We start from the raw sequence: 11,424 nt of genomic DNA on the forward strand, positions 1-11,424 counted from the left end.
GAGGGTGTGAAAGAGCAACTGAGAAGCAGCACATTTATTGCTGTGGTTCCATTATGAGTAACACGCATAGCTGAAGCACAGAAAATGTTGGAGGAGTGCTGCAAATCTTACCCTGTAGGACGCAACCCTCCACAAATGTTTCCATCACCTCTGGCACAGGTTTGTAATAGATAATACAAAGGGAGCTTGTTCTATGGAAGCTGGTTAGGTAGGTGATGGCTTCCTCTAAAGTGCAGGCAGAGTGGCGATGAGTTACGCAGGCTGGCTTCCTGGCACTGCCTGATGGAAATGTGGAATTACCTGCTGTCCTTTCCATGTGCATTGAAATGCAACCAACATGTTACTTCACTGAGCTCCAGCTGACTACCAACGAACTTTGTTTCAGGCCCACAACCTTCCCCGACACACCACGGTCCTCATTCACACATACATTTATCACACATATCTGCAGACACAAACTTAGAAGCCAAACTGGGAAAGACCCTTTTGTGTGCATGTGTGAAGAGGCGGAGAGCAGCGAGAGGTAGAGAAAGGTAAGAGACGGAGGAGTATATGGACTGTTCTGATCTTTCCAAATACTTGCTGCCCTGAAGGAATGGGCTACCTTGCTTAGCTTGCTCATGCAGCAAGATGCTTGTACCATGTGAAGGAGAGGAGGAGAGTCTTAACTGAGCTGGATGCTTGGATATGTTTTTCTTTTAATTCCTCAGGAAGTATAGTCTTCCTTGAGGCTTTCTGTGGAGGAATCCTCTTCCCCTATGGACTTAAGGCTCATGATACAATCAGGAACATAGCTCTGTATATTCCCTATAGGACTCATTTTACAATCTTGCAGCTACTCCATATCCACGCTTACTGCTTCTGCCTTTGCACACACATCCCATCTGTCCACTCAGAAAGCAACTTATCCCCACCTCCCCCACCAACAGATGCATGAACAGGGATGATCGTCTCCCACACAGAAACAGCTGCCAGCCACCTCTGTCATCCCTACCCACAGGCTGTTTCTTTCCACTGTGTGCTCCTAGTCACCACGAGAAGACACACACATGGCCCTGCACAGGCAAACATCTGCAGGGACATGCAGATGTTCCAGCCTTTGCAAACACATTTCTCTGGCTGTGTCATTGCTGAAAAGGAGTCCAGGCAGGCACAAATACCCCATGTTTGATCCTCTTCCTGCAACAATCTAGCACTAATTGTACCCATCATCTCCTTTCTCTTTTTCTGGCCAGCTGACAGGTTGATGCCAACATTTGCTTTCTGTTTTTTCAGCGGCTCTGTGGGGAGGAAGGGGAGGTGTCAGAGACCAGGGCATAATCCCGGGCAGCACTGGTGGCAGTGGGCTGAGAAGGATGCTGTCTGTGGTTTCAGCCCATCTGAATCCCAGTGGCTGGGACCACTGGCTGCGGTCAAGCGTCTCCCCCTCATGGACAACCGCTTCACTGTCCCCACGGCCTGCGACTTGCCATGGTGGGGAGTTCACTGCCATCAGAGGAGAAAGGGGTTTTCTGATGACTGCAAGCGGCTCCAAGCACTGTCAGGAAAAAATATCCAGCTGGGGAGCTCCAAGTGGATTCTGCAGTGGGAAACCAGTGCATCAAGTAGGACAACAGGTTCCTAACACAGCCCATGGCTGCATGAGCACTAACTGCCTATTAGCTAAGTATTTTACAGGCTACTTATCTTTTTGGCAGGAATTAATCCCTGGAGTAAACTGGAAAGGGATCCATCAACTTCCATGTGACTCATGCTACGTAAGGTCTAGGCCCAGAGGCTGCAGCCTTTGAGCCCAGCAGGTCAGTGTGATCAGACTTTCTTCTCCCAGTGCAAGCCTTGCGAGATTATTCAGTCTTCCGATCCATCAGTCTTACGGACGGAGATGAGCACTATTCTACACAGTGCAGGACAGCGCTTAAGAAGACACCGAAGCCGTAAGCAAGCCAGAAAATCTGAATTTGTTTATAGAACAGATTTGAAGAACAGATGTTGACAACATTATGATTGTTTTGAAGGGAAAGACATTCTTAGTGTTTCTCTCTCACACCCGAGATGTATCCTATGTTTTCAGCCTTTCGCCACCTGCACATTACTCCAGTACTCCTCTAAGCCATGGAGAAAGCTAGTACTTTCTTGTTTCCTTTGACTGACATCTGTACTCCCTGTGTATACTTCAACCCAATGGTTGTTCATCCAACAGCCCTGTCAACTACTTGTAGAGAAATCTCTCTGCCATATTGTGCCAGAAGTACTATGCTGAAGTTTTAAAGTATGGAAATAAGGTGCATTTCTATGCCTCCAAATAAAGACGGTCTAAGTATTTTTAATTAGACGTCCTGGGATTTTCTCAGGATTATTCAGTAGTTCTTTAGAAAAAGCCTGCAAAATCTCAAAGGGAAAGCCTGCCTGCTGTGCATGTCACGCAGAAGGCAGGCACATCTAGTGCATGTTTGGTACTATTGCTGCCCACGCAGCAAACCATTTTCTCAGTTAGTCATCTTTCCCTACCCTCCTTCTCAATGCAAACACTGCTCCTTAGCACTCACGAAACTCACCTCTGTTGTGTGTCTTACATAATTTATTTCGACACAGACCGTTGTGTCACCAGTGCAGTGGACACGTGATTCTCCAGTTGGCCTCCAATAGCCATCTTACGTATCAGCATGGTTTCCTGAGTGCCTGTTTGTAACTGCCACACGGGCATACGTCCCTTACAGCAGCAACCCAGGGCTCTTTCATACCCCTCAAGGATTTCAGCTTCTTCCTGCAGACTGGCTGGATCGTTCTCATCACACGCCTCCCTCTGTAACTCTCAGGCACGTAAGCACAACATTCACTGCACACATCTGTCTCTGTCCCACACACAAAACCAGTATCTCATATATCCATGCACCTATCATCACTGACCATATGCATTTACCTGTGCCTTCTACCTGCTCCCCCTTGTACTTCACTCCCAGCCTGCTCTCATGCTGCTCTGCAAGCATGTGCGGCCCATTGCACACTTAGCCAGCCTTCCTTAAACTAAGGGGCAGATAACTACAGATCGCTTAAGCCGTCATAAACTTTTTCTCACTCCTCATCACTCTTGCCTCCCCCACAAGCTGTTTTCCTTCTCCCAGGCCCCACACCCAGGTCTGCAATCCTTACCTGTACTTCCCTCGTTTACTTAGAGCATGCTGTGTACACAAATCTCTCTTATCAGGCACAACTTGTCACTCCTTTCACCTGCCCTTCCACAGCCCTTACAAGCAGGCACAAACTGGCAGGTACCTTCCTTGCTTACACACCATCGTGTGTCAGCCTACGCTAAGCTTCTCACCCCTCGTAACGCGAACTGTCATTCCCATTCACTTCCACTTCATGCCCTACAGCTCCTAACTCCACTTGCCTCCCCACACACTTCACACTTTACTTTCGACCTTAGTACAGGCATGTGGCTTATACGGCTCTCCAGGTAGTTACCCTTCCCATTCCTTCTCCTCCCACCCAAAGCTTTACGTCTTTAGTCTTTTCTCCACTAGCACATTTGTTCCATTGCCTCTTGCTGCTTCACTTAGCCAGTACCTACCACAGAGATACAAGCACATTTGTTACATCTCTCTTAACAGAAAATCAATCCTTTTTTTTTTTTTTATGTATGTGTTCTCCTCCTCCCACACCCCTCACATTATTCCTTACTTTCCACTATTTTCCTTGATTGCTTCCCCTTTAACATATTGCCTGTTCTTCCCCTATGTTATTGCAACTACCTAGTGAGGAGGAAACCTCTCTTTCTGCTGGCCAAGCCACTCCTGCACCTTTGCATTACATTCTCTGTTTGCCTACAAAGCAACACAAAACCAATTTCCTCTCACCCTGTGCTCTCTTGCCCTATAGCTCCTCTAAACCATCTTTTTCCTAGGCATCTTTAGAGAAAACCTAGCTCTTAATTTCATCCTCATGCTTCCTATGTTCCTCACTTTCCCCCCATTCTCAAGCTCCTCAAGACTTGTAACATCTTTATATTCCTGTCACAGTTCACTATGCCCCCATGATTTCCACTACCTTGCATTTCCTCACAGCACCTTCACACGGCTTTTCCCCCAGTTCTGTCTCTCCCTTGAAACCAGGCAGAACACTCCAGCAAGCTTCCAACCTTCTCTGAAATTTTGCTAAGCGACTACCCCCTGACATACCTTTATGGGTCCCTATACCCTTTTCCCATCAACACACCCTATTTCCATCCAGCTCATTTTTTCCTCTGCATTCCTCTGCTTGGCATGTGTTTCCATCACCATGCAAGCCTTCCCTTTCATAACACCTTCCTTGCAAACACATCCTCATATCTATTTCTTGACAGAATCAAAGGTGTCTCCTTTAGACGCCTCCCACAAGCATCATGTAGCTGATTATTTTCCATACCTTTCTCCAAATAGACAATAGTTCACATTTTTCTTCCTCCTCCAAACATCCTTTGTGCCCTGTGCTTTCACCTTTCTCCCTCCACTCCCACTCGATACCCTGCCTCCCCCTTGCAGACCCTAACATCCTTGTATATCCCTTTCACATCCTTACCCAGCCCCCAGTCTGCACCTTTGCCGCATCCCTCTGAAGTGTTACTTCCCCTTCTGAGCTCCTAAACCTTTTTCCGCCCACAAAGATCCTCTTTTTCCAGTTGACCTGCAGCAGCTCCCCTTTTAAGCTGACCACCTTTGCATGGCTCACCTGCCCTTATTTACCCCAATACACAACACTTAATACATAGCAGTTTACTTTCACTATATAACACTTTCCCTCCGAACTCCTTATATCTGTCTTTCTATGTACCATTTAGTTTAGCTTTCTGGGGGGTGGGGGGTGGGCTGGAAATCCTAAACCTACACGTGTTACATACTTCAACATATAAGCACCCTTTTATACAAAGCATTCTGCTCTTGACTTTGCTGGTACATCCTCTTCCCTCCATATTTTGGGTCCACCACCTGCAATCTTGTCTAGTTTTCCTTCCCCCGCCATGCTCACACACAGAGCTCCTGGTACTAACACGTGTATCTAAGACCAGGACTCTTACTTGTAGCTGAATTCTCTTCCACTCTGTACTGCTTTTGTCTGCCTTGCCACAAAGTGAGTTTTTCTTTTTTCCTTTTTTTTTTTTTTATTATTAGATTTTCCTATTATTTATACATGTTTCTTGCACTCCTTCTCCACTTACAGGCTTGCACAGATCAGGTATTTCCATGCCTGAGAATGTCTCTCCTATTTGTCTGAGTATTTTCCTGAAGGCACAATGTAAAGGCAAACTTTACATACCATTTGCACTCCTCATGCAACAAATCACATGAGCCTAAGAGCAAAGAGTGCTTTCTGAAAGGTTGTAGCTCATAACAATTGACTGGACCATGTAGCACATATCTCTGTCTATTTAAAAAGGGGGGGGGGGGGGGGGAGTCAACCCTCCTCACACACACAGTCATCTCTAAATAACTGGTTTTGCAATATAGGAACCAGAGAATGTGCACATAGCAGCCTTATTCAATCCAAAATATCCATCTCTCCGGATACTGCATATTTATAGTTCAAGAGATAGAACCAACACAGAGCTTTCCCGTTTATTTTAATGAAGGATTAAGAACTGATCAGAAAACTATCTAAACCATTCAAGGACTTTTTCCCCTCTTGGCTAATAGCAGTTTGGTGTCTCCATAAGGACTCGCCAGTAACTGACGCTTTAAGCTGCATTTCAGCTGTTTAGATGAGAAACAGCTTTCTATTTTGCTCTCTATACGTGCATCTGTGTTGATTAGTTGTGTGCTGCGTTCCTAGAAGGCACTTACCAAACGCTGGAAACTGCAGCGTAAGAATAGTTTTCCTGCCATCCCAGCACAGAGTGAGTGTATCTTTTTCACCTAGACACAGATGTGCAGGGAACCCTTTGATCTGCAGTTCCTCCCAGAGGATTTAGTGTTTGGGTCTAAGGAGAATGAGGATTGATTCAAAGCTCATGAATAGGGTTTCCAGTGTCTGATACATGAAAAAAAAAAAAAAAAAAAAAAAGAAAAAAAAAGGAAAGAAAGCTCCAGTGGAGTTAGTTACCTGAGACAGGCAAGATCTAGAAATTGGGAATTCTGACTTCGCTTGTCATGGGCTCTAACTTTCCCTGAGGGCAAGCATGCTATGTATGCTGAGGCTGGCTCTTGCAATCCACTCTCAAGATTTGCAACCCCTTTTGTTATATCTGAAGTTGCTGGTTTCGCTCTTAAAATAAAACCAAGAGTCTCTTTTACTTTTGCCTCTTAAATCAGATTCTTTTAGCACCTCATATTTCTCCTCCGCTGTTTTCTTGCCAGGGACCTGAACAACAGTGTGCAGAGCAGGAGGAGAGAGGAACCTCAGGACTAAAGCAAGCTATAGGGCAAGTGGGGGGGGGGGGGGGGGAAGGAGGAGGCACAATAGGAAAGGCAACATTTGGGACAGATCTACTGCTTACAAGACACCCCCCCCCCATTATACTTCTTTAAAGGACCCCTCTCCCCCCCCCCTCCTCCCCGCCCTCTTAGGACCCTATTAGAAAACGTCAAATTTCCCTTACCGTGGTAGGAGTAACCATGGCATCCGTGTGAATGTTTCCAGAAAAGTCGACATGAAGAGAAAGGTGGATGTAAATATGTTCATTCAAAGTCCCAAAGTTGGTCTGCTTGGGTTGTGCAGAGTTGCTCTATGGGAGAGGAGCCTTAAACTCTGAGTCCCGTGAACATAATCTGCTCGATTATAACAAACCAGCTCAGCCAGATGGCTCTGTGCTCTGCACATTAACCCCTTTATTGCCATGCTCTGCTTTCCCTACCTACCATTTATAATAACCTTGCCTCGTTGGGGAATTTCAGAGAACAAGGCATTTTTTTGAAAACGACAAAACTGTCATAAAGGTCATTTTCCCCCCGTGTGCTCTAAAAAAAACCATCACGTGCCTATTTTCGTTTTTTTAATCCAATTGACGGTTTTATTCCACTTCCTGGCAAAATCTTTTCATATTATTAAGAACAGTATTAGCACCAGGGAACATTTTAGAGAATTCTTTTGTTAAATCATAACCATCTCTTCCGGACCGCGATTCTCAGAAGACAAGTATTTTATTGCAGGAATGTCTCTGTGTTTGCACTCTAATGGTCCATCTACCCCCCACCCCCCCCCCGCCCCAGCCGCCGTCCCCCGCCTTCCCCCCATACTCTCTCTGTCTCCCACATGCACACTCACACACATGCACACGCGCACCCTTTGGTCAAACTGCCAGCATGTGTTGCTATTCTTACCCATATTCAGAAGTCATTATAGGACATGTAAAACAGGTGAAATAGAGACACAGAACTAGAATGCCATAAGCCTCTGCTCCCTCGTGCTCTGGCTCCTTTTTTTCTTTTTTTTTTTTTTTTTTCCCCCTTTCCTTTTTTTTATTCCTTCCAAATCTTAGACAAATTTAGTTCTTCGGCCAGCATTTCTGTCAACCAAATCACCCTCCATGACACAAAAATAAGTGTTGGGAGAAATATCCACTGCTTAAGAACAGACCTTAGGATGGATTTGTGTCCAGATATCCCTCCTGTTTTGATTTGCAGATTAGTCCATTAAGGAAAGGATGGCGAGTGCCAAAAACATGGAAAGTTCATCAGCAACCCGCAGCGACTAGTTTCCAAACTTTTTATTTAGAGTGATTGCTCACAGAGATGGCTGATAAATTTAGCTGCATGCCTCTAAGTCTCCCTCTAAATTTACATGCTTAAGTCATCTTTCTTTTCTATTTGATTCAAGCATGATTGAGAAAGTCATAACCATAAGAACATGGTCATGTAAGATAGGACACACCACTCTGAATCTTAAGAGTCGCCAGATTGTTTCCTTAAAGAGCACTTCCTTTTCTAGCTTATGAAGTTGTTTTCTTTTGTTATTTAACCAAGGAATTTTTCCTCTTTCCCCTCCCTGTGTGAGGATGATTAGACCTCTCATGCTGTCAAAGCATTGTACCATCTCCTATAGGACATTTTAATCTACCTAGATAGTTGTGACAGTTTTACTGAAGTATTTTCCATCATGAATTGAAATAGTAGTTGAAATTGAAGGCTGGTGTCATTTGTTGTCATTGTCCTTTATCCGACTTTTTTTCAACCATAAAAAAAACCTTATTTAGGGAACCTAGAACTCTACAAATCATATCAGTCTCATAAATTCTGATTTAGTCACTTATTCCCTCTAACTGTCCACATGGAGAAGGAAAGTCATCTTCCACCGTTGCCTCCTAAGAATTCTCTACTAAAACTTGCTGCTCTGCCAATCAAAAAAACCACTCAAACCTTTAATAACTCTAGAGCCTTTTTGTCTTCACCATTTGGCTAAATGCAGTTTCCATCCTTTTTAGAGCTTTTTCAGCTGAGGCGAGATTCGGAATTAAATCCTGTCCCCCATGCAGCCCCAGCCCTGTAGTCAGATCTGAGAAATGCCTAAAATGTGACTCAGCTTTTAATCTCCTGAAGTAGACAAACAGTGCTAGGAATAGAAAATTTTCCTGTGGTTGGTGAACGCTTTTCCAGAGGTAGGAAAAGGGTTAAGCATCTGAAGGCAGCCCTAGCCCGGGAACTTTGCATTTGCAGCTAGCCCAGCAGAAAAAGATGGAAGAATGTGGGCTGCAAGTAAGCGTCCCAGGCAGAGGGGCTGCCTGGCTGATGGAAGGCAAAGCTGTCCCAGCCAGGCCCTTTGCACCAGTTGAGGGGTTTTGCTGTGTGCTTGTGTCTGGGTCTGTGGGCAATCAGCCTTGTAATTTGAGATGGGACACCTTAATCTTGCCAAATATGTGTGCCCTGTAAAAAGCATTGTAGACAGGGTGTTTTTGCAGCTATAGAAAATGGAGACGTGTTGGGTCCTTGCAGTTTTCCAACCTTTCCTCTAAAGGCATTTCTGTTGTTGTGAAGCTCTTTTTTTCTAGGTATTTTTACATCTTCATCTGTTACTCTGGAGGTGGTTTGGTTTTGATTTTATTATTATTGTTATTTTTAATCCTAACCCTTAGCACAAGTGGATTTATTTTACACTTCAAACATATTTCTGAATTTTTGATGAGGAACAATAAAGCTCCTAAATGGTCACCTTATTTTATGTGCCACCTTCAGATCTGAGGTTCTGATCGGGGGGAAAAAAAATAAAACTGCAACTTTTAACAAGTCTCTGTTCTGTCTTGAAGAATTTTAAAAGTTGCTCAAAGCGTGCTGTAGAAAGGCATCCTTAAATTCTTGGGATTTTAATTTGAATAATTACTAGGCATTGATCTGATTAATTAGGCACTTTTATCAGACTTCAAAATACGTAACATTTTATATACTTTGAAGATGTGTGTTTCTCTCTACATATTAACAGATGCCACTGTAATTGCGTTTGATGTTAAAAAATTGAATATTTATAGAGAAGATATGCAAGTGAGTAAGTAAACAGATGAAAATTTGATTTGGTTTAATGCATGCCTTGGGTCACTATCAAAGCAGGGAGTTGGTGTTCCCCATTAACCGTTAACTTTTGCAACAGCACCACTTTGTGGTTGAAGTCCTGAACAGATACTGGAAGGGGAACGTCGGTGGGGACACCACGTGCACTTCAGCAAGTCCGCGCTGTTCCCATGGTGGTTTTGATAGACATCCACAAACACACCTACCTGTGATGGAAAGAGCTTTCATCCGTATGGTCCTCCATTTATGAGATGATAATTTTGAAGGCAAAGAAGAGCTGGAAGCAGATTAGCTCTGAACATTTTGTCTGTCTAAGATCTTCGATTCACAAGGCTGTTCGCCTTTGAAATGAAAAAATCACTTTTATTCAAATTTCCAAAATTTGATAAAGGATCTGACAACATTTCTAGTAAATGTTTTTTCCCTTGGCATGTGTTGTAAATGTTTTGTTAAAAATGAAAATGAATTCAGGCATGGTTTTCTTTAATTGCTGGGAATGGTGTTGGAAAAAAAAATATTTCAGAAGTTATTTAAATATTATTTTAAGGGTACTAGTGGTACTATTTCAGAGCTGAAAGAATTGCTGAAACATCATTGACATTGGCCTTCCATACATTTGCAGTAGTGCTGAGCTCAAGCCATCGTGTACGGTCACATTTGAGTTTTCCTTACATTCTTGCACCCAGGCTAGAGAAATGAGAAGTATTAAGAAGAAATTCCAAACAAGAATCACAAAATAGGTCAAAATTGGTTCTGATACACATTTCTTGGAAAGTTGTCTTCTGCAGCTTTTCCTCTTTCATTAAAAAATAACCTGATAAATTCCTGAAATAATTACAACAGCTCGTAACATTTAACATGGTAGATCAAAGATGAAAAATATGTACCTAGAGCCTCAGACATGCCAAGAGGTAGGATGGAAAAAATGCAGGGCCATAACCATGAATTAGGGTCACACCCCGAAAGCCATTGTTCTTCAGAGCAATGCACTTTACAGAGTTAGCTTTTATGTAGTTCCCCCTGTAAACCTATTGTCTTGACTGAGAATTAGCAAAGTGAGATTAAATGGGATTATAAATAGAGTATTAATGAAAGCAGTAACAGACTATTTTTTACCTTCTGAGTACAACTACTAGCACTTGCTCGTGAAATATTTCACACACACACAATATAGCAGTATTCAGCCAAAAAATTTTAAATGTTTTACAAATATTTTACATTTCAAAGTTTCCCTGTTTAGTGAAATGTAGAGATCTGTACTCCTATATAAAAATAAAGCTATATAATAAGTAATATACAAGAGGTGACTTACACTTGCAAATATGTTTTGGCAATAGAGTTATGGATCATTACAAATCTCTCTACTACACTGACATGTCACCAGTTTAGCATATATTTTGGAGTTATGTATGTTTGACTTTTTCTGGTGGTATCCAGTTTTGCCAGATACACCCTTTATTGCAGGAATAATGAAGAACGGTTGCAGCAGAACAAGGTTAGTTGATGATAGGCACCATTTTGGGAAACAAACAAGACCTTCCTTGTAAACAATAGGCATACTTTCATCTGCTACTCATTTCTTATGATTACCAAACTAGTTGAAGAGACTTTGCATGACTATTTAAAAAAAAAATAAAATCATTTCTTACTTACATAAATGCTAAGAAGTTTGGTTCCAGTACTTATGCTGGAACTGGGAAGAGGAACCTTCATTTTTTAATGATCCTAGATGAGGAAGAAGCTATCTGGAATCACAGAGCCATTCTTTTGCAAGGAAGATGAACTCCACACTGGGACATATAAAGAGGTGCCTCACCTGTCAGACACATAAGATACTCTGGTAAGGCATCAGCTGGGATGTAGGATCCAGTTCTGACCAAGTTCAAGCCAGAGAAGACCTGGAAAATGACAGAAGCAATGATTAAATGTGTAATATAGTTTAAAATATAACATA

The 11,424-nt window shown here is 42.9% G+C and overlaps 1 protein-coding gene across 1 annotated transcript in view; it reads right to left on the reverse strand.

The window, feature by feature from the left end:
- The window catches only part of NTF3 (neurotrophin 3), a 54,861-nt gene extending 47,810 nt beyond the window's left edge, over positions 1–7,051 (reverse strand). Inside the window, exon 1 of the mRNA XM_056341592.1 lies at positions 6,572–7,051. Within this exon, the coding sequence (XP_056197567.1) occupies positions 6,572–6,589 (18 nt within the window). The 5' untranslated portion in view covers positions 6,590–7,051. The remainder of the gene's footprint in view (positions 1–6,571) is intronic.
- Between the last annotated feature and the right edge of the window lie 4,373 nt (positions 7,052–11,424).

This window comes from Falco biarmicus, chromosome 5 (genome assembly GCF_023638135.1).
Source record: "Falco biarmicus isolate bFalBia1 chromosome 5, bFalBia1.pri, whole genome shotgun sequence".
Lineage (NCBI taxonomy): Eukaryota > Metazoa > Chordata > Aves > Falconiformes > Falconidae > Falco > Falco biarmicus.